The 24,541-nt window shown below is 47.7% G+C and overlaps 1 protein-coding gene across 2 annotated transcripts in view; it reads right to left on the reverse strand.

Annotated features, from left to right (window-relative positions):
- Positions 1-24,541, reverse strand: part of LOC142583305 (nephrin-like) — a 386,962-nt gene that overhangs the window by 101,543 nt on the left and 260,878 nt on the right. For both annotated transcript variants that reach the window (XM_075693724.1, XM_075693723.1), the window contains exons 4-5: positions 16,171-16,380; positions 14,408-14,716 (exon numbers count right to left, since the gene is read on the reverse strand). In XM_075693724.1, the coding sequence (XP_075549839.1) occupies positions 14,408-14,716; positions 16,171-16,380 (519 nt within the window). The remainder of the gene's footprint in view (positions 1-14,407; positions 14,717-16,170; positions 16,381-24,541) is intronic.

The following is a 24,541-nucleotide window of genomic DNA, read 5'->3' on the forward strand; positions in this document are numbered from 1 at the left end:
TTATGTTATTTTTTTTTACTTCGTGTTTGATTTCGTTCGTGTCCTCTTGCCTACTAAGTTTCACGAGTCAACTGCTCGTACAAGCAAAAGCGAGAAGAAAAAAATTACGGGCGGAAAATACGGTAAATCAGGCACGGCAATTTCAGAAGCACATGCAGTTAGTCGACAAGTTTATGCTAAGTGGCGCAACAATATATTGTCGCGGCTAACATGGGGAGTTGACGAAGTCCCGCATTATTGTGTGCAATCGTAACACAATGTCAACTATGCACGCCTCAAGAAGCGATCGAGTATCGTGCTCTTACGTCAGCGCTGCCTGTGCAAGAGATATGTGAACCTGCTAGTGCCAATATATTCAGTCCCCATTGTATGCAAATAACGTTAGGTTTTTTTGTTTTCATTTCATACATTGCTATCACTCTGGCCTCTGGCAAGTACATCCTGTTGGGCTTTGAAATAGAATTTTCGACTTCAGTGGAACACATTCAAATGTTTGACGTAATAGTTTTGCAGAAACCACCAAGGTGGAGAGAAGTAATTAATAAACGGAAAATCAGATATCCAACCGTTCGTAGCAATTGCTACGAACGGGTGGATGCCTTATTTTTCTTTTATTAACACATTCAAATCAATGGCAAAGATTTCAAACTACTCAAAATGCACTGTCGGACGAGTTTATTCTTGCGCCAAGTGCCTCTTCCTCTGTAGTAAAAAAAAAAACTTTGCGCTACCTAATGGCGCAATCTTGGACTGGCTCATGTATTGGCTTATTCGTAAGAAAGGCGGCACTCGAGAGATGCGAATACACTATGTTAAAATTTGGGAAGTACACTTGACTGTTGCATATTTTTGCCATAACTGCATTTGTGTCTTCAGAATGGAAAAATTCGCACGTGTCCAGGTCTATCCAGGTTATAGAATCGCCTTTCCAAAAACCTGATGGCGAAAAAAGAACTAATTCGTAATTTTCTAACAGTCATAACTAAAATTTTATGTGGCCGAATTCCCTTTTTGTTGCATATTTGGCAAATGTTCAACTCTCTACGAGCGTTTCGTAAGCTCTAGAAGCATTCTACGTGCAGCCCATTTCACGTGTAAACACGACCGGCTGCTATATGAAAAAAAAAAGAACAACATAAAAGACAAACGTATATACCAACTAACAAGTTTGATAAAGCTTCAAAGGGACCAGAACTAAGCGAAGTGGAATTACCTGAAAATAATGTTAAAATATTCGCCGACGATTACGATACTTCCTAATGCGAAATTTTAGCGCAGCCGTCTACGTGTTTTCATTTCGCGATCTAGCGATACCTACGGACAATCCTCGTGCGGTACGTTGCAAGCGGGAGCGAAATGTGGCGTGACTGCCACACTAATCGGGAGATCGCGAGAGGAGGTGCGTAGGTGACGTGCGAACGCAGTTCACAGCAGCCGCCGCACATACACATCCGCTCATGCAGCGCTTTGTATGTATACAGGCCACGCGCACTACTCTGGCCACATCTCCTAGTCATCATCACCGCGCAGCCCGGCTTGCGCGGCACTGGGCTTTTTTTCTCACGCTTTCGTCATACCCTCTTCCTCGGCCTTCTGCCTAGTGGTTCCGCTGCAAATCATCACTATCACTATCTGTCACTATCACTATCTGTCATCTTCCGCTGCGTTCCATGTTCGACTTTATCCTTCGCTGTGTTCCTTCGCTCGGTTACGAGGGACAACGCCGATGCGAGAGAGGGCGCAAAAGAGCTGCGCTCTAAAAAGTGTGCCCAGGGGAGTCAACCTAAGCAATATACATCAGACACGAAAGAATTATCCGTAGGAAGGAAGGAAATCAACTTTATTCAGGTCCTGCAGGCCACGAGAGCTTCGGGCTCTCATGGAGTGGGCGTCTCCCACGACGGAACCGGGAGGTTGAGTTTCCTGGCGGCGTCGTGGACCTGCTGGACGGCCCAGAGTTGGGGAGCGAGTTCTTCGCTCCGGATTGCCTCTTCAAACTTGCGCTTGTCCTGTTCGTAGTTTACGTGAGCTTGCGAGCACGGCCAGAGTAAATGTATGTCATATGTGCCTTACGTGTAAACAATAAGTTATGCGGTTTTACGTGCCAAAACAAATTTCTGAAAAGAAGGCACGCCGTAGAGGGGGACTCCGGAAATTTGGACTACCTGGATTTCTTTATCGTGCACCTTAATCGAAGTGTGCTGTCGCATTTCATCATCATCATAATCATCATCATCATCATCATCATCATCAGCCTGGTTACGCCTACTGCAGGGCAAAGGCCTCTCCCATACTTCTCCAACTACCCCGGTCATGTGCTAATTGTGGCCATGTTGTCCCTGCAAACTTCTTAATCTCATCCGCCCACCTAACTTTCTGCCGCCCTCAGCTACGCTTCCCTTCCCTTGGAATCCATTCCGTAACTCTTAATGACCATCGGTTATCTTCCCTCCTCATTACGTGTCCTGTCCATGCCCATATCTTTCTCGTGATTTCAGCTAAGATATCATTACGTCGCATTTGTTCCCTCACCCAATCTGCTCTTTTCTTATCCCTTAACGTTACACCTATCATTCTTCTTTCCATAGCTCGTTGCGTCGTCCTCAATTTAAGTAGAACCCTTTTCGTAAACCTCCAGGTTTCTGTCCCGTACGTGAGTACGTGTAAGACACAGCTCTTATAAACTTTTCTCTTGAAGGATAATGGCAACCTGCTGTTCATGATCTGAGAATGCCTACCAAACGCACCCCAGCGCATTCTTATTCTTCTGATTATTTCAGTCTCATGATCCGGATCCGCAGTCACTACCCGTCCTAAGTAGATGTATTCCCTTACCACTTCCAGTGCCTCACTACCTATAGTAAACTGTTGTTCTCTTCCGAGACTGTTAAACATTACTTTAGTTTTCTGTAGATTAAATTTTAGACCAACCCTTCGGCTTTGCCTCTCCAGGACAGTGAGCATGCATTGCAGTTGGTCCCCTGAGTTACTAAGCAAGGCAATATCATCTGCGAATCGCAAGTTACTAAGCTATTCTCCATTAACTCTTATCCCCAATTCTTCCCAATTCAGGTCTACCAATACCTCCTGTAAACACGCTATGAATAGCATTGGAGAGATCGTATCTCCCTGCCTGAAGCCTTTCTTTAATGGGATTTTGTTGCTTTCTTTAAGGAGGCCTACTATAGTGGCTGTGGAGCCGCTATAGATATCTTTCAGCAATTTTACATACGGCTCGTCTACACCCTGTTTCCGTAATGCCTCCATGACTGCTGAGGTTTCGACAGAATCAAACGCTTTCTCGTAATCAATGAAAGCTATATATAAAGGTTGGTTATATTCCGCACATTTTTCTACCACCTGATTGGTAGTGTGAATATGGTCTATTGTTGAGTAGCCTTTACGGGATCCTGCCTGGTCCTTTGGTTGACGGAAGTCTAAAGTGTTCCTGATTCTATTTGCAATTACCTTAGTAAATACTTTGTAGGCAACGGACAGTAAGCTGAACGGTCTATAATTTTTCAAGTCTTTGACGTCCCCTTCTTATGGATTAGGATTATGTTAGCGTTTTTCCAAGATTCCGGTACGCTCGAAGTCATGAGGCATTGCGTATACAGGGTGACCAGTTTCTCTAGAGCAATCTGCCCACCATCCTTGAACAAATCTGCTGTTACCTGATCCTCCCCCGCTGCCTTCCCCTTTGCATAGCTCCCAAGGCTTTCTTTACTTCTTCCGGCATTACCTGTGGGATTTCGAATTCCTCTAGAGCATTCTTTCTTCCAATATCGTCGTGGGTGCCACTGGTACTGTATAAATCTCTATAGAACTCCTCAGCCAATTGAACTATCTCATCCATATTATTAATGATATTGCCGGCTTTGTCTCTTAACGCATACATCTGTTTCTTGCCAATTTTTAGTGTCTTCTTCACTGCTTTTAGGCTTTCTCCATTCCTGAGAGCATGTTCAATTCTATCCATATTGTACTTCCTTGTGTCAGCTGTCTTACGTTTGTTGATCACCTTCGTAAGTTCTGCCAGTTCAATTCTAGCTGTAGGGTTCGAGGCTTTCATACTGGCGTTTCTTGATCAGATCTTTCGCCTCCTGCGATAGCTTAGTGGTATCCTGTCTAACGGAGTTACCACCGACTTCTATTGCACACTCCTTGTCGTTCATTGCTTCAACACTGAGGTCCTTCTCCTGAGTTAAAGCCGAATACCTGTTCTGTAGCTTGATCTGGAATTCCTCTATTTTCCCTCTTACCGCTAACTCATTGATAGGCCTCTTATGTACCAGTTTCTTCGTTACCTCCTCAGGTCTAGGCTAATTCGAGTTCTTACCATCCTATGGTCACTGCAGCGCACCTTGCTGAGCACGTCGACATCTTGTATGATGCCAGGGTTAGCGCAGAGTATGAGGTCTATTTCCTTACTATTCTCACCATTCGGGCTCCTCCACGTCCACTTTCGGCTATCCCGCTTGCAGAAGAGGGTATTTATTATCCTCATATTATTCTCTTCCGCAAACTCTACTAATAACTCTCCCCTGCTATTCCTAGTGCCTATGGCGTATTCCCCCACTGCCTTGTCTCCAGCCTGCTTCTTGCCTACCCTGGCATTGAAGTCGCCCATCAGTATAGTGTATTTACTTTTGACTTTACCTTACTCATCGCCGATTCCACGTCTTCATAGAAGCTTTCCACTTCCTGGTCATCATGACTAGATGTAGGGGCGTAGACCTGTGCAACCTTCATTTTGTACCTCTTATGTTTCACAACAAGACCTGCTGCCCTCTCGTTAATGCTATAGAATTCCTGTATGTTACCAGCTATGTTCTTATTAATCAGGAATCCGACTCCTAGTTCTCGTCTCTCCGCTAAGCCCCGGTAGCACAGGACGTGCCTGCTTTTTAGCACTGTATATGCTTCTTTTAGTCTTCTAACTTCACGGAGCCCTATTATATCCCATTTACTGCTCTCTAATTCCTCCAATAGCACTGCTAGACTCGACTCACTAGATAATGTTCTAGCGTTAAACGTTGCCAGGTTGATATTACAATGGCGGCCTGTCCGGAGCCAGGGATTCTTAGCACCCTCTGCTGCGTCGCAGGTCTGACCGCCGCCGCGGTCAGTTACGCCGCAGCTACTGGGGACTGAGGTCCGGGGTTTGATTGTGGTGTTCACATAGGAGGTTGTGGCCGAGTACTGCACCAGGGTGGCCAATCTTGCTCTGGTGAGGGAGTGCGTTACTGGTTCTGGTCACCGGGATCAGGCTACACTCCAGGCCTGTTTATGCAATTTTATCAACACGGGGATTTTTTTTAATCCGGTGGAAAATTGCGCGGCACCGGGATTCGAACCACGGACCTCTTGCACGGGAGGCGGGTGTTCTACCTCTACGCCACCGCTGCATAACTCCCTATGGAAGTGCGGCCGCCGTGGCCTGGATTCGATCCCGCGAACTCGTATTTTGCAGCCCTACACCATAGCCATTAAGCGACCCCGGCGTTTTGTCAGACGTGTTTTGCAAAAGAAAAATACGCTAGAGGCACAAAATACAACCGCTTTATTTCAACGTCTTCAGTGTCGGTCATTTTTCATTCGAGCAATAAAGCTGACAAACTAGCTGCAATTTTTGCAGTTTCTTTTAGCACTGGGCACCTGCGTGCATTTGTGAACTATTCGCGCTAATTCTCGGGAGTACCACAGATCACACTGAGACTGAACATCAGCGGTGTTTCAGCTACGTTCATCGCTCGAGCTGCTGCCAGTGAATTTGTCATAATATATGGTACGCGGGAGTGGAAAGTATAAACATACGAAGACAGTGCGCAGTGCGGTGGCGAAGATGACAGCGACTCTGTGCAAATACCCGCAAGAGAGCCATCATCATCATCATCATCATCGACACCAATTTAAAAGCGTGGCGCGAGAGTGTATGGCCCGTGGCGTGAGCAGTGCGCGAGGTTCGGCGGTCGACGGAAAACAGCTTCCTGGCTGGGCGTCAGGCCCAGAGGAGCTATCGCCGCCCGCGCCAATACGCCACACCCGAAGCTACACTGTCGCCTGCTGGGAGGTTACCTCGCCCCGCTCTTCCGCTGGACACTGGTCCAGGAGGGCTGGCGGTCCTGAACCGGGGCGGTCGAGCGTTCGGGTGAGCGGCCACAGGGCTACCCCGCCAGCTGGGGACGCGACCCGGTGACTGCGGCCGGCTACCTGAGCCCCGCGAGGCGGTCCGACCCGGCCGTCCACCCGGCTGTCCGACCCAGCCGTCCGTCCCGGCCGTCCGACCCAGCTGTCCGACCCGGCCGTCCTACACGGCTGTCCGACCCCGCTGGCCAGCATCAGTATCAGACAAGGCGACACACGCTTCCGCCGGAACTGTAGGCCACTCATAATCCACCGATGCATAGAGATAGTGCATGTCGCCTATGAGGCATTGTCACGTGTGTGTGCCGTTATCTGTGTCGTGTACGGCAATACAAGGCCGATGTGTGTTTGTGCTTTCGCGTGCTGCTTCCCCCCTTTTCTGGCGTGATCCGGCACCAATAACATCACAAACTGGCGAGCCTGCCAGGATTCACTCGCAAATACAGTGAAAGGGGGCAGTTTCGCTTGAGCGCAGACGCACATTAGTAGACGGCACCATGGATTTAGAGAAAATCACGGCGATAGGACTCCAAATAGGATTGTCAGGGGCAGAACTTCGCAGATGGATTGAAGCCGAACAGGCAAAACAAAGGGACGAGAGAGCTGCGGAGCGAGAGACAACCAAGGAAGCTGACGAGAGGCCGCGGGAGATCCTCCAACTAAAGCTTCAGCTTCAGGAAGGAGCTCGGAATATGCCGGCAGCGGCTTCTGAAATTTTGACTACGCCCAGCACCTCCTCGTCAACCCTCAATCCACAGAAGTTACTTCCTTTGTTCGACGAGAAACGCGATGACTTACACGCGTATTTACAGCGATTTGAGCGCGTAGCAACAGGGCAGGACTGGCCACAAGAAAAATGGGCTCTTGCTGTGAGCATGTGTCTAACTGGTGAAGCATTAACTGTGATCGGTCGGATGACTGCCGCCGATTCATTAGATTACCCGAAGGTAAAGAAAGCTTTGCTGCAGAGGTTTAATTCACGGCTCAAGGCTACCAAGAGAAGTTTCGGAAGGCACGAGCAGTAGAGGGCGAAACTGGAAGACAGTTAGCAGCAAGAATTTCAGCCTATTTTGACGATTGGATTGAGATGGCTAATGTGCCTAAAACATATGAAGGTCTACGAGATCACATGACCTCTGAACAGTTTCTGCGTTGTTGTGAGCCAAAGCTAGTCATTTTCTTGAAGGAGCGAGAGTGCAAATCCCTTGACGAACTTGCTAGCTTGACGGATCGCTTTCTTGAAGCGCAGAACTGGACAAACCTAGGAAAGGGTCCCGACAACACAAAGGATTTTGGTGGGAAAAACATTGAAGCTCCCAGGAAACCGCAACTTATGTGCACCCTCTGTCACCGGTCTGGACATTTGGCTCCTGACTGCCGTGCCCCACCTAAGCGTATGCTGAAGTGTGAGTTGTGCGACAGAACGGGACATTCAGCTGACAATTGCCGAACTCGATACGGGGACAACAAACCAAGTTCTGCGTGTGCATTCACCAAATCTCGACCAGTCCGGACTCGTCCAGTGAAAGAATCAAAGCGTCCAGGAAAGAAGACTCGCCGATCAAGTGACAACGAGGACAAAAACCCTGGGACTGCTGTCACTTTCCTCATCGACGGGATGCCAGTGGTTGAAGGCCAGCTGCTGGGAAGAAGTGTTCGTGTATAACGAGACACCGGTTGTAATACCGCAATTGCCAGACGGGAACTCGTTCCAGAGGTGCATATGACGGGAAGAAAGAGGAACGTTGTTCTTCTGGACGGCTCAACAAGCTACCTGCCTGAAGCTGTCGTGCAAGTGAACACGCCGTATTTTACAGGCAAGTTAACAGTGACATGTATGGACGAGCCCCTCTACGACCTTGTTCTGGGAAATCTTCCAGGCGTCAGAGGACCCTCCGATCCGGATTCTGACTGGAAGCACCCCGCTGCTCCCAACGCTGAGTCGTCGCCGATAGAAATGAAGCTGAATAAGGCGCCTAGGAAGCCTCAGCATGTATAGAGCGTGGTTGAAGCCAGAACTGAAGAACAAGGCAAGATTCGTCCCTTGTGCGTTCCGACAAACGTCCTACGTGACGCGACAAAAGGACAACTCATTAAGGAACAGTGGAAAGACCCCACGCTGAAACAGTTTTGCCAAAGTGAGCAAGTCGTTTAACTCGGGAAAAGGTCACAGTTACGAATTCGTTGAAGAAAAAGGATTGTTGTATCGCCTTTACCACCAGGCCACTGGCAGAACCTTTAAGCAGGTGGTCATACCAAAAGCATTTAGATCTGGCATATTAGAAGTGGCACATGAGAGCATCATGGCAGGACACCAAGGTATCAAGAGAACAACCGATCGTGTCCTACAAGAATTTTATTGGCCAGATGTGCACAGAGACGTAAAACGCTTCGTGAAGTCGTGCGACAAGTGCCAAAAGACAACCGCTAAAGGGAAAGTACAGGCCGCTCCACTTCCTCGTCAGTGTGTGTTTGTGTGTGCCTGCAAAAATACGACCAGTTCGTTCGGTCCTGAAAATTTAGAAGCGCCGACACAAGATGCTCCGAAGTCGAGAAACCGCCGGGGACCAAGACAGCGGAAACAAGCCCACAGAGGAGCGCGCCAGGCACGTCAACAGTGTTGCGTTGGAGTCTCCTTTTGCAGGAGTATTTTTTACTATTAACTATCTAAAAAATTGTGACAATGTCGGAGCTGACAACCAGAGTCGCGCGTAATCACATGTTCATTTAGCAAAATGCGATTGGACAATACGACCACTCAAGTATTTAATCTTTATTTGAAAGCGAACAGACTTGTGCATTAGTACTTTAACTGGGCGCAACGCCCTGTGAACAATGTGTGTCGTGTACGTACATGAACAAGTGGACCAACGTACACGACAATTTTCCTTTTTCTCTTTTTTTCCATCCCGCGTCCTTGTCTTAGAATAGTTGTGAACAACTTTCTCGAGAAGGGGGGTATTGTCATAATATATGGTACGCGGGAGTGGAAAGTATAAACATACGAAGACAGTGCGCCGTGCGGTGGCGAAGATGACAGCGACTCTGTGCAAATACCCGCAAGAGAGCCATCATCATCCTCATCATCATCGACACCAATTTGGGAGCGTCGGCAGTGGCGCTTCGAAAAGCGTGGCGCAAGAGTGTGTGGCCCGTGGCGTGAGCAGTGCGCGAGGTTCGGCGGTCGACGGAAAACAGCTTCCTCGCTGGGCGTCTGGCCCAGAGGAGCTATCGCCGCCCGCGCCAATACGCCACACCCGAAGCTACACTGTCGCCTGCTGGGAGGTTACCTCGCCCCGCTCTTCCGCTGGACAGTGGTCCAGGAGGGCTGGCGGTCCTGAACCGGGGCGGTCGAGCGTTCGGGTGAGCGGCCACAGGGCTACCCCGCCAGCTGGGGACGCGACCCGGTGACTGCGGCCGGCTACCTGAGCCCCGCGAGGCGGTCCGACCCGGCCGTCCGACCCGGCTGTCCGACCCAGCCGTCCGTCCCGGCCGCCCGACCCAGCTGTCCAACCCGGCCGTCCTGCACAGCTGTCCGACCCCGCTGGCCAGCATCAGTCTCAGACAAGGCGACAGACGCTTCCGCCGGAACTGTAGGCCACTCATAATCCACCGATGCATAGAGATAGTGCATGTCGCCTATGAGGCATTGTCACGTGTGTGTGCCGTTATCTGTGTCGTGTACGGCAATACAAGGCCGATGTGTGTTTGTGCTTTCGCGTGCTGCTTCTCCCCTTTTCTGGAGTGATCCGGCCCCAATAACATGACAGAATTCACGATCGCCCTTCCTCGAAGCCGCAGCTACCGGAAGGCCTGCCCATTGCGATTCCACATGACCATGTAGCTTGTAGCCGAGCGTGGCATTCACAAAGGTCTATGCATTCTTCATTCGGATGAGTGAAACACTTTTGTACGGCGATTGCGAGCGTAAGCAGTCAATAGAACCTCTCTTCTGCGTCTGTCCACACTATCACGACACAGCTTTGGTGTCCTTGCCACGTTAGATCAGCTGCATTCAAGTTCGTGCTCGGTGACAGAAGTTCATCGAGAGCTGCGACATGCGTCGCAAACTCAAAAAGCGGTACAGTACCCGAAGGCGACAGACCTCAGTGAACGAATGTAGCTTCGACGTGAACCTCCGGACAAAGGGACGGACTCGGCGTTTTCTCTCGTTTCAGTATAGTTCATTCATTAACCCCTGTTTTTTAAATTATGGGGTTTTACGTGCCGAAACCACTTTCTGATTATGAGCCAAGCCACAGTGGAGGCCTGGGGTTCTTTAACGTGCACTTAAATCTAAGTACAAGGGCGTTTTCGCATTTTGCCCCCATCGAAACGCGGCCGCCGCGGCCGGGATTCGAACCCGCGACCGCGATCTCAGCCGCCCAACACCTAGCTACTGAGCAACCACGGCGGGTATTGACTCCTTTTCTCTTGCATTGGGTAGCAAATTAGACGAGCGTGCGTTTGACTTCCCTATATTTCCTAGCACTTTTTCTCTCACACTCTATGCCTTGCCTTATGGCCGGATAGTGCCGAGTGCACGAAATTAAAAAAAAAATATCCAGTTGCATCGCCGGGACTCTTTCCGACACAATTTCCAGCGCCGCTACTTCAAGCAAGTTAATGGCTCATGACGTGCAGTATTGGAACGAGGAGAAGCACTTTATGCGGCTGATAGTTCATCGTTCCCACCACGTCGCATAAGAGACGCTTGACGGTAGTAAGTGGTTTAAAAGGAGTTATACACCGGAAGGGCTGACACAACACTTGAGACATTGTGGTAGAGAAATAAAAAAAAAAGAAGAATACATTTAATTCTGTATTTGTTTTGATAGGATAACGAGGGGCGCCGCAGTGGAGGGCTCCGAATTAAGTTAGACCGCGTGGGGTTCCCTACCCCGCACCTAAATCCAAGTACTCGACTACGCCTCTATCGAAAAGCGCCCGCCGTAGCCGGGAATAGCAACTACAACCTCGTTCCTAGCGGCGCAATGCCGTAGCCGCTAAACGACCTCGCATGTCTCGATAGGAAAGCTTCCAGTTATTTCTTTTCCCTACCTTATCGAGCAGAACTCCAGTTGCAGTCGCAGATGGCTGTGGTATTCTCGCTAACCTATCTGTTTCTCAAAGCTAACAAAGTCTCTCGATTAACCTAACTATAAAATAGTTGAGCCGACAGCGAGCTCTGTTTAACCGGAGTTCGCTGTATATGAACGTACAAGTTCTAGGTAAATTGCCCTAAATGAACGATTCTGTAGTTTCAGGCAGGAAGGTAAGCTGTTTTCATAACGTTGCTTTCCCTTCTTTCAATACTAGAGCTTGGTTTATATGCTGGAGACTTAATGCGTGTTTGCCTTCCGAGACTAAACGTGAAGTGATTGCGATCGCTAGACAGCACTACAAGGTCGACCGGTCAATGATAATGTTTCCATGATGAGAAACCTCTCAATCTCTAGCTATGGCACGCGCCACCACAACCTAAGTTCACAAGAGGCTGCCTGACAGCTAAGTACCTTTGGTATGGTAAAGCTCATGGTAAAACCGATCGAGTGATCTAAAAGAGCGCTGTAGGAAGCACCGAGGAAAACACTCATGAGGTTTAAACGATGCTACTAATGGTTCTGGCACACGTAAAATAATGCCAAACTTTTTCGTTCATGCGCCACACGACCACATTAGATTGTTTTCAACGATACCGGCACCATGCCAAGAATATAAGGGTCATGTGAATAACGATCTATACACATCGTGTTGGCACAAGTGTCTGTAAAGAGCGTTTAGATGTAGCGTAGAAAAAAGCCCACAGTGTTTGTTTTATGTAGGCGCTCTTGTTATCTCTTTTTGCAAGGGAATTCTCTCGGGTGTTTCTCGAAATGAGTGTCACGGTAGAACGACTCGCAATCTATGACAGCTAAGTACCTTTGGTATGGTAAAGCTCATGGTAAAACCGATCGAGTGATCTAAATGATGTCTATGACGCCCGTTCAGTGAAAAAAAACAGATTGCCTCCTGGCATATTCAACGAAATAGGAGAGACTCAGCGGGAGTACAGTCTTGAATCGAACACATAGCATTAGTGTAGCAACCGCGGATGGGGCACCTTAGAGTGGAGGCTAGAAAAAACAATCTTTGTTCATTTGTACACAGCTAGTGTTTACTCATTCGTTATCTTTTTATCTAAGATAATGAGGCTAGATACCTCGACGTGGTTCGAGAAGGCGGCGAGGAGATTTTTGTACGGACAGCTCCAGCGTACACACGCGTGCGAGAATAAACACGCGAGAAGCACGATGCAACAATAACACGGACACTCAGTCGAAATATGCGTTCGACAACTGCGAGAAAATTTCACGTATTTAGAATGGCGATTGCAGGGACTCAATTAGAATAGCGACTATGGAGACATTTAAAGGCGAGCATTTTTGCAGGACCTCACAGTTTGGTAGACTGTATCAGCCACGCATGCACGAAAAAAAAAATAAACAAAGTTAGGTCGACGAGGCCCCGTCCACTGTCTGCCGTCAAACCAGGCAACGCCAAAGCATTCTGACTCGTTGTGATGAACGTTGTGATTATATCGGGATTTCTCTAGTGAAGCTGATGGACGAAAAATCGCTAAACAACCTAAAACACTATGGTTGGACAATAACTCCTATCTTCCACTTCAAGCAAGTTGAAGAAAGTGAGAACTTGTTTTACTGTTTAATAGCAATTCAACACATTGACAATGACACTGCAGCGTGACACATGGGCTGCCCTTTGCGCAGCAAAGCAATAATAAATGTCCGTAATAATAATGGCAGCTAGTAATTACAATATAGTACTGTCGCTCAAGCTGAGTTGGAACCGAGCACCCTGGTTATGAGTGAAAGCAAAGAAACCATTCATTGCAATAAACATCGTTCATTCGTCTGCTCTTTTTCTCGAGTAGCCTTAAAGCTATAGCAATTACCACAAAGTACTGTCGCTCAAGCTCAGTCTGTATCGGGCACCCTGTTTAAATGTCAAAGCTAAGACACCATTCATTGTAATAACTATCCTTCGTTCGTTTTCTTTCTTTTCTTTTGAGTGGCCTTAATGTTACGGAACGTCCCGTAATAAAAGTAGCCGTCTGGATCATGCATGCCGGATTTTGTTTGGAATGTCACACTCTGAACAAAGATTACATAAACACTGAGTTGACAGATCAAAATCGCGGCCCGGTTTGAAAACCTTTGTTTAAAGAGCATTCTAAAAAGATCTATACAGAGTATCACAAGCATACGAGTTCCTCTCCTGGTTTACATTTGTGACCCTTTACATTGCAATTCTACGGTTCATCTACCAGGATCCTTAACATTTTACATATCCGTGCCCAGAGTAATTCACATCACTTTAAGCTGCTCAATGTTCCTATTCTTAATCAGCGCGGGCAGGACGGACGTTCAGCACAGAAAAAAAACAAATAAACACAAACAAATGCTTCCATATAATCGTCAATATTATTGCGGTCGCCGATGTCATTATCAGCATTATCGTCATCTTCATAATTTTATTTCGAGGGTTCCTATCGAATTTAAATAAAAAATGTAAATCTAGTCAATGTAGCAAGCAGATATTTTATTTCTACCGTAGATGTTATAAATACTTGAAAAATGGCCAATTTTAAACAAGCCGAACTATCACGTGTACAACTTAGCTACTCAGCAATGTAAAACGTCAGCACAATTCCGTAAACCGCAGTCTCTATAATGCATAAAGCGCACAGAATTCACGCATCATGCAACACTCTGAAGTATACCGCTAAATATCTGCAGGACAAATGCAAAACCCTTGTTGAAGTTGAAAGCGATACACTTTCCGCAAAAATTTCCAAACCCTAAATCAAGATATTGCGTTCCGCAGTCACTGCAGTTTATCAGTCTCTGAAATTCAATAACTTTCATATAAATCGCTTGAAGAGCTGTCTCACAAAAAGCATTTGTTGATTTTATGTGCATTTAAATAGGCAGCATCGCAGTTCGCGCCAACCTAAAGGCGCCTGTTAAGAAAAAAAAAATAGGGCGACATACGGGAAAACGAAGGAGACAAATTTAAACAAGTACACTATACGCTCGGGTGCTGCGGGTTGCGAAATGGAAACACACTTTAGTATTTGAACCCAACCACGGAATGCAGACATAATATGTTCACGAACATTTGTAAATTACTGTCCATTGCTACACAAGCTTCCACACCTTGTCAGTAAATGAGTGAGCTGACGAAAGGATGGACTCACAGAGGACCCGAATGGTGGCGACGTCCTCGACGGTAGCTTGCGGCAGGCGCTCGTTGAACGCCCGACACGTGATCTGTCGGCCGTCGTCTTCCACCGAAGGGGTCAGCGTCAGCGTGCTGCTGGAAGCCGGCCCGTCGATGACACCGCCGGCCTCAGTGGTGGTAGTGGTGGCGGGCAGTCGTTGGCTCCCCTTCCACCACGAGATCTGCGCGGGAGGCCTTGAACCGGAGGACACGCAGCGCAGCTGACCGGGGCGACCGGCTTCCAGCGAGTGCGTCCCGCCCACAATGGACACGCTGGTGGGACCCACTGCGAGGCGGCGACCACAAAACTCGTTCTGACGCGATTGGGACCCAGCTTCTCAGCGTATTGAGGCACCCCGCAAGATTGCTTCAAAATTACAGAATAGTTCTTCGAAGTAGCGAAAGGAAACGTTTTTTTTTACCGATGCAGTTAATACATTCCTCCTGTTCGCGATTTAAAAAGACGTTACGATATGACCATGTGGTTACTACTATAATAAACACGAGAGAGCATCGCATCGCGACCACAAGCACGGTAACAAAAACGTTTTCACTTCGTGAGTTCGGACATATATAAGTTTACTTGTTATTCCAATGGATAGTCTCAAAATACATTCGCCTACCGATCACCTCTCGCCCTCTTTTATTCGGTACTTCACTTGCCCTCCTTCAAGTTGTTCCACAATATATATATATATTTTTAAATTTCTTTGTTTGCCATGCATGCGCACGAAAGTGACTTCACTTGTACTCACTCACTTGCTTGAACCTATAGTAGTCGTTAGCATCAAATAAAGAACGCCAGCACGTGAAAGGAAGAAGCTACAGCTTATTTTATTGGTTACCTGACCATTGCAGAACTACTACAAATGATTATGCCGACAAAGCTGGATCACAGTTTCTAGAACAGATGCTGCGAGCTAGCATAGCCATATGGAGAAGTACCTATTATTAGCCGAGTGGAAGACGAAGTAGACAGCATTAATTAAGCCATTTTCTACAACTCCGACTTCCATCCGGATCTCAGCAACGTCCAGCATCTCTTTTGTGTCGACTGAGGCACGAGCGACCTCAGTGACACAACAGACAGTGCCTGAATAAAGGGAAAATCAGACATCCACCCGTTCGTAGCAATTGCTACAAATGGAACCCATACGGGTTCCTCGAAAGAAAAGCCTCATAGTTGAAGAAAAATTCGTCCTGGTCATAGACAGACACACACAGACACACTGTACACACAGACAGTGCCTGTGTGTACAGTCTGCGGCGGTGAAAAGTACACCGTTTAGTTATCGTGCTACACATCTCAGATTTTATTTACAATAACAATTCGCCTTTAGCGCACTGAGATCACGCGATAAACATCTACTGTCCGTGCCGACGTTAAGAAGTGGGACCCGCTCCTTTACGGCCATCGGTCTTAAAGGCAGTGAAACCAGTCGTGTTTTCCTTAGAACGGCGGGCCTGTGTAAACGCCTTCGACTGTGTGGCGCTCACCGCATACGCGAAGTTATTTAGTGTCTTCCCTTCCTTTAACTACTTCTCCTTCTCGCAGAAGGGTTGGCTAGCCAACCGACCGCAACTCTGGTTAGTAACCCTGTTTTCCCTATTAGTTTTCTTCCTTTCTTTTCTAGTTTCATTGTTTTTCTTTTTCGGCGTTTTCGCTCGCATCTGAAACACGGTGTTTCGTTGCCTATTCACGTGACGCATAGGCCGCGGTCACACCTCGCTGCAACTTACATATGAGGTCAATGACGACCGATGCGCTGAGCGGCTCGGAGATGTTGTTGTTCGAGGCTCGGCAGACGAGCTGCGCGTGCAGGTCTCGGCGGCCGAGGGGCCCCACAGCGAGTTGACTGGCAGCGTCGCCGGTGCCGTCACCTCCCGGGACGAGCACGTCTTCCAGGCGATGGCTTTCACGCCACCAGGACAGGGTAGCCGGAGGACGACCTGCGTTATTCCAGCAACATTCGATAACATTCCAGCAATTTACGAAACATGAAGGGGCGTCCGGCGCTGAGCGAAAACACTTGGTAGATGATGAAAGGTGGTCATCCGATAAACAAGTACACATGTCAAATTATTATTTGCCCAATGGTCGAGTACTCTCTTCTAAACCGATGTTGGAAGTTACTCAGTATAGAGCGTCGTTTAAAAACTTCTGTACATTTTTCCAACATTATATTCCATTAGTCTACAACACAAAGACATTGGGGTTTTACGTGCCAAAGCTACTTTCTGATTATGAGGCACGCCGTAGTGGAGGACTCCGGAAATTTCGACCACCTGGGGTTCTTTAACGTGCACCTAAATCTAAGCACACGGGTGTTTTCGCATTTCGCCCCCATCGAAATGCGGCCGCCGTGGCCGGGATTCGATCCCGCGACCTCGTGCTCAGCAGCCCAACACCATAGCCACTTAGCAACCACGGCGGGTACAAAGACATGACTAAAATCGGACGATAAATTTGTGTTAATAGCCGATATCCCTTATTACATTTATGCACCACCCGGGCCGTCCTACAGTCACTTAGCAGCTTTCAGGACAACAAAGAAACACAAAGTATAATGACAACAAACTTTGCGACAATCTCAGCATATCGGCGAAGCATTGCGAACACCGTCAGGACCGCATGAAATTTTGTTTTCGTATTAAGCACTCAAGAAAATATACCAATATGGGCAAGAAAACTGACATCATATGAAGAGCAGACAGAAGCATCACGTGCACATGCGCCTTTAGGGGAAAACACAAACACTAAACATTAGAGAGCTGAGCAATGCTCCTACGATCACTAACTAAAGTGCCATTAGCTGGTATCTGGGAAACTCGCTTTGTCTCGATGACGAAGCCCCAGAACGTATGCGGGTCGCCTTTAATGAGGTTGGATAGCGGCGTATTGAAACACTAATCCTTTGCCAGGTATACGGTGCCTGTAAGTTTACCATGTACTTCCCCGATTTAGTTAGGAACAGTGCGCTTCTTTTTTTTTGTTCTTTTTATTTTGCGATTCAAATTAATGATGTTCCGCCGCATCCAAGGCGTTTGCTTGCAAATTTCTTTTCGCTTGCTAGGCACAAATTTATCTATGCAGGAGATGCAAGCGGCTTTAAATTTGCCGTCATCGGCATATACGATATTAGCGAGACATGTTTCTAAATGATGTAATATGGCTGTGTCATTGGCCCCTGTATAGTCTATAAAGTAGCAAAAAAGACGATCTGTCATATTTTACCAAAAGGAATGATGGTTAATGATTAACTCACAAGACTGTGCTCAGACAAGCCTTGCTCAAGTATTACAGTTGTGAAGGTGCTCTTGCTCATTCGCGGGGGGGGGGGGGGGAGGGGGAGTGAGGGCAGAAAACCAGGGGCAGGCTGTTGAATATGCTGCCGCTGAGCGAAGGGCACCAAGGAGAGCTCGCGGGCAACTTTTTCACGCACGAACGCCTTTATCTCAGCAAGTAGCGTTGACCGGTTGGAAACAGCAGCCAGTCGAGCCAGGCGTTGGTCGTGCAAAGAAGGCCGGCGGATCAACAACCGCTGCCTTCGCAGCTCCTCGTAGCTGTGACAAGCAGTAATTATTTCTGCCACAGTGCGCGGATTTTGCCCAAGTTGCATGTTGAAAACGTCGTCCTCTATACATTTCATAGTATTCTCGGCTCTGTCTGATTCTGACATGGCCGTGTTCACTCTTTTGAGCAGGTCTAGAATGTATTCGATATCGCTCGCGAATCATTCACTCGGCTGCTGTGCTCGTTCGCGCAAACGCTGCTCTGCGCGCCGCTTGCGAACCGCAGCGAGGCCACATACGTCTGCGAAAGAAGTGTTACATGCTGCCCACGCCTGAAAATCCCCCCCATTGCTCTTGCACCAGAAGCTGGCCAGACCCGAGAGATAGAAAATCACGTCGTTCAGGTTTGCGACATCGTCCCATTTGTTCTGCGCGCTTACCCCCTCTTACGACGAGAGCCAATCCTCCACGTGGTTGTCATCCGCGCTGCTGAAAACAACAGGATTCCTTTGGCGTAGTGCACCGGAGCACACGAGCGATGTAGGAATCGGCGCCAGCGGGGATGCATCGTTGGGCATGGTAGACGGCAGCGTGCGGGATCGTAGTTCCAGCGTGGTCCGTTTTCAGATTACCCAGCACCAGACACTAATTGTGCAGATGTTAATTGGCTAAGGACTGAGAGCGCCTAACGCTGTTGTCAGTCTAATCAGTTCAGTCCAGTAATCAGTAATTACTGCAGTTCAGTAATTGGTTCAGTCTAACCATGCATAATCAGTGTGACCATATCAATCAGTTGGGGCGTTTTTGTAGTTTTCGTGACGTCGCGCGCCCGAAACGCACAGTGGATGGTGGACGGAAAATTTTTTGACAAATCGTGGAAGGCCGATAGCATTTATTTGAACAGAAAAGTATGGAGTAGCGCCCTTGGACAGACGTTCGATGTTGAACAGTTTTCATTAAATCATGCGTTAGTATAATCTCCGAAATAACGTTCACGTGTTTTTCGTAATATTGCTCGGCATGAAGGTGCTCCAAATTTACATTTAGTAAGTTAAAACACCCGAGCAGAAGAATCCGGCTATACTGGTATTCGTCGACGCCGTCTCGTAGTCTACATAAGTGATTCGGTGTAGAATTTGGAAGTTTATACATTGCATAGTACAAAACTGCGACACCAGCAGCGTGCACTTAAGCACATACATTCAGTTTAGTCTACCTCCTATAGCAATACCACCTCAGTTCAGTTTTTAGTAAGAAGTTCCACACCGCCTACCTGAGAAGGCCTGTCCTTCCGAAAACGCTGCACGTAAGAGTAAATATACCCTCATTGTTATACTGACTGCACAATCACATCTCTGTAATGGCCATTATAACTGGGTCGTGAAACAACAATATTTCCAGTATTTCTGTTTAATTTACAATGCAAAGTACAGTCATGTCTTAGTTCTTTTTTTTTCGAACAGGTGAGCAGCGTCATATATATGTATCTGCCAAGTGTCATAGTCACCTGCTTGAGCATCTTTGTTCGGCGACTGATCCGAGGCGGAAAGTTTCTGATCGATCTTAAGCTTATCCTGAATGGACGCCACTTTCTTTCCCTGTAGCTTTTCATCCTTAGCCTTTGGCAAATAAATTTGTGCTTTCTTCGACTGAGCTGAGAGTGGATGGTCGGGGTGAAAATATCGGACTCTTTAAGGTGCTTATCGTTGCCTTGTCTAGATTGCTACTCCTTAACCTGCTGAATATGTACGATAACGCGACGCTTTCCTGGTTGTTTGCGAAGCCTTTGTATATGACCAATATACTGAACTTTCACCCCAGGCGCGTCGTCAAATATATCCTTAACAATTATGCCTTACGGCAAAAACACAAAATATTGTCGCAGTTTCGCCCTAAACTCTAAGCATCAATTACGATATCAAATTAGTGGACAGCTATACGAAGTAAGGATGGGAGCTTTATCCGCTGTATAACCTTATAAACTTTAAAGAAACGTTAAAGGTACGTTAAAGAAATCAACAAGTATGGTGTCAAGCGTCCACAAGCAAACATCAATACATCTGACTCCATGACAGGGGGAACTCGCTATCAGAACGTTGGCGTGAGGAAACACGGCAGCAGCAGCGAGCGAAAGGACATTCGTGATGTCTACCACGGTGCCTCGCAACGTTGGGTGCCTCGAGTACGCGCTTCCTGCCCACTTTCGTCTCTCTCAGGCGGGCGCGACTGAGTCGCGATTGTCGGCTCCCGTCGCACGCCTTCACTTGCGGATACATCCCAGGGCGCGCGCCGATGGTGCTATCGCCCATGTACATTATACGGAACATGACGGCGACGACGACTCCTACGGCTAAAATGCGCTTGGAGCGTCCATGCAGTTGCTATAGCATTAAATATCAATAACCTTCGCGCTACGGCACGGAGTCATAAAGAGCGGGAAACGGGTCGATAAAAGCCGATCCCATTCTTTTCCGCGGTCACCTGAAGGGGCCGGCTAAGAAAGCAGGCGAAAAAGATGCAAGGTTCATTCCTTACTGACAACGGCAGCAATAAAGCGATGCAACAAGCGAGAAATCAATGGTCCGTGCAAGTGCGGAGCGAACATGGCTGGCAATGGTTCCCACTTTTCTTTTTTTTGAATGACCGCATGCAGATGGACCGCTTATTTAGGCCGTTTGTAGTGGCGAGCTCGTTCCTAGTCGGTATTTCCCACTGCGAAGACCCCATCCGTCAGTGGGTGTTGTTATTCGTTCCTGAACAAGGGACATCGTTGCCTTCTGCGCTGTGAAAAGCACGGCTCAGCTTTTATTCTGTTTTGTATAAGATTTTGCTCGAGACCCAAACACTGCCGCCTCATTGGCCGCCCTCCAGTCGCGTGGCAGAGCAGCTCGGCACTTTGTCGAGTCGATGCCGCTGAGCATTTCAGCGGGTGCTTTCGATTAGCGAAACTACTACGGCTGGCTGTTTTCAACGAGCCGATGGGAATATTGAAAGTCCTGCGTAACCAATGCTGCTAGCGGCATTATGCAGATAACTGTCGCACGGCTTTAATGGGCGTCAAACTTTCGAATGGATGCCAGTGAGCGCTTCAGTGGATGATTTCGATTAGCGAAACTACTCTGTCTAACTATTTACAGCGAGGCGATGAGACTATTGCGAATCCTGCGTAACCAATGCTGTTAGCGGCGTTATGCATGTATTTGTCGCACCGATTTAATGGGTGTCAAACCTTCGAATAGATGCCAGTGAGCACTTCAACGGGAGATTTCGATTAGCGGAACTACTACGGTTGACTATTTTCAACGAACTGATGGGAATACATCGAGTCCTTCGTAACCGATGCTGCTAGCGGCATTATACGCGTATACCTGTCGCACCGCTTTAATGAGCGTCAAACTTCTAAATGACCGAGGCAACTCTTCAACGATGCAGCCAATGTCGACAGGGAGGATAATTCGTTTGTCTCTATCAATTCGCTTGCTTGTTTCTAGGTTGCCTGCAAAGTTCATTTAGGCCACCGCGGTGGCTACTAATAGGGTATCACTTCCAATCTCGAGGTCACGGGCGCGATCCCCGGCCGGGGCGGCCGCATTTCAATGCGAGCGAAATGTAAATAAAAGCTCGTGTATAAATTAATGTCCCCATAAAAAAACCCGAGGTGATCAAGGAAAGCATGCAGAAACTTCACAGAAGCTTTATAAGCATGCGCAAGCATACGCCCAGATTTCAGTTCGCGTAATCCCAAATTTCAACTGGCCTACCTCCAAATTGTAAGTTGAGCCATCCCCAAATTTTATTTCGCGCACACATCCTACAGGCTTCCCCATTCTTTTCCTATCAAGCTCTGCCTATTCCTATAGCTATGCATAAATCTGACCTTATGGGCATTCTCTCTGATAAGTTTTAATGTTATTGCGATAGCAATTATATGGTCACTCCATGCGCAATCTAGCCGTCATCGTGATGTCCCGTAGGAAATGCAAGGGCAATAACACCGTCACAGCGCGCCATGCGCTGTATGTGCGAGTGAATCACGATGGGGGGAGGGGGGGGGGAGAGGGCGCCGATCGCGGGCTTAATCGGGCGCACGCTAGGGAGGAAAGCGGAGAGCAAACGTGCCGTGTTCTGTCGCGCAAAAGTCCATGGGGGCGTGGGAGGAAAGAATAGAGGGACGGAGGAGAGTGGTGTTGAGCTGCGGCAGCAAAGGCGTATCATATTCACGATTGCTATTGATCTGTTTTTAAAGTTTCGAAGCAGCGCCATCACAGGAGTGTTGATTTGTAAAATGAGTAGAGTAAGGTGAGAGCAGATTTGCAAGCATGTATGAGGGCCTCGGATGAAGCAACTGCGGTGTAATTTGAATTCGGAAAAAAACATAAATCGTTTCATGACAACAATGCTGAGAATGCTCACGGGAACATGCGTCTATAGACTGCAAATTCCATCCCAAATGCTGTAACAAATATATCCTTTCTCAGAAATGGGGAAACGCATTGCAGTTTCGCACGTTAGGAAAGACAAACTCGTTCTATCCGAAATGCGAGAGAAAACTAAACCAACACCACACACTTTGTAGCCCGTATTAGAGCGGGTATTTCGACACAGTGGTAGTTTGAACTCTCCTAATTATTCAGCATGCTTCTAACAGTGAAACTGCTTGAATTGTGCAATCATGACAAGAAAGAGCTCCAGGAAAACTTATTCTGGGTTCACTTTTCTCGATTACGCAATGGCGCACTGCAATTTTTATCTCCACTATTGTGCGCCTTTTAATGTAGTGCAGCTAGAAAACCGTAATCGAGCTCTATTCCATGCGCGATTTGTTGCAGAGGTGTTTGCGTTAAAATCAGAGACATATATTGCAAACTAACAATTCGTTTTTCCTTCAGGCACACACGTCACAATGTGTTGTGCAAACTGCAAATTGTACTACGAAATTAGTCGCTACACATGCATGGTTTTGGTGTGGCACTACAATCAGCGTAACTGGCGGCGCTTGATCCTGTAATGTAAAGACAGCTTAACTAAGCACCTCCCCCCCCCCCCGTCTGCACACAACAAACAAACAAAAATGACGCAGTTTCACACGAAAGGTGAGACATTGAAAGCCATGGCCACCTATGAGGCAATCGTGCAAGAAATGCTCCTTTAGTGAGTGGTATTCCTTGCAGCACACATTCGCCTATTGCATAAACAATCACGGGGTCACGCGCGCAGGAGCAAACAGGAACAGGTCCCAAACGATGAATGCGAGCCTCGGTGTCATAACGCTGGTGCGACAAGGAGCACCGACAGGAGCGATCACGCCTGTCTTTTTTTGTTTTTTTTTTTCACAGCGAAGGCTTGCTGCTGCAGCTCGTTTCCACATTTCAATGGTGCCAAAGCTGCGAAGCTCACTTCTATACGCTAGGCAGCCGGCAAGGCCGCAAGCATGAAACGACCAGCCTCTTGGCCTCCCCGTGAGCCGAAGATGACACCCGCGGAAGATGGCTTCCAAAATTTGGGGCGCAAGCGGCGTATTCGCCCAGCCACGCGGACCATAAAGTGTAGCCACGGCCGGTCTACAGAACAGGGCATGCGCTTTCCTGCTCTATCGCGCACTCGGTTTCATGATTTCTAACACCAGGCGAGCAATAAGACTAAACACATCAAGCCATAGCCTTCCAAGCGCACCCTCGCAGGCTTGCTCTCGTACCCATAGCCTACGGCACACGGGCCACTCAATCAATTCCATCGAAGTTGTGTCATCATCAGCCTATCTACGCTCACTACAGGCCAAAAGCTTCTCCCATACTTCTCCAACTACCCCTGTCATGCACTAATTGTGGCCATGTTGTCCCTGCAAACTTCCAAATCTCATCCACCCACCTAATTTTGTGCCACCCCCTGCTACGCTTCCCTTGCCTTGGAATCTAGTCCGTAACCAATAATGACCACCGCTTATCTTACCCTCCTCATTGCATGCCCTGCCAGTGCCCATTTCTTTTTCTTCGTTCCAACTAAGATGTCATTACCTCGCGTTTGTTTCCTCACCCAATCTGCTCTTTTGTTATCCGTTGTTACACTCATCATTCTTTTATCCATAGCTCGTTGCGTCGTCCTCAATTTAAGTAGAACTTTTTTCGTAAACCTCCAGGTTTCTGCCCCGTAGGTGAGTACTGGTAAGACACAGTTGTACTACACCTTTGTATTCAGGGATAATGGCAACCTGCTGTTCGTGATCTGAGAACGCCTTCCAAACGGACCCCAGCCCATTGTTATTCTGCTTATTTCCATCCCATGATCCGGATCTGCGGTCGCTACCTGCCCTAAGTAGATGTATTCCCTTCCCACTTCCAGTGCCTCGCTACCTATCGTAAACTGCTGTTCTCTTCCGAGACTGCTAAAAATTACTTTAGTTTTCTGAAGATTAAATTTTAGACCCACCCTTCCGCTTTACCTGTCCAGGTCTGTGAGCATGCGTTGCAATTGGTTCCCTGAGTTACTAAGCAAGGCAATATCATCAACGAATCGTAAGTTACTAAGGTATTCTCCATTAACTCTTATCTCCAATTCTTCACAATGCAGGTCTCTCAATGCCTCCTGTAAACACGACGTG

The sequence above is a fragment of the Dermacentor variabilis genome, chromosome 5, assembly GCF_050947875.1.
Source record: "Dermacentor variabilis isolate Ectoservices chromosome 5, ASM5094787v1, whole genome shotgun sequence".
Lineage (NCBI taxonomy): Eukaryota > Metazoa > Arthropoda > Arachnida > Ixodida > Ixodidae > Dermacentor > Dermacentor variabilis.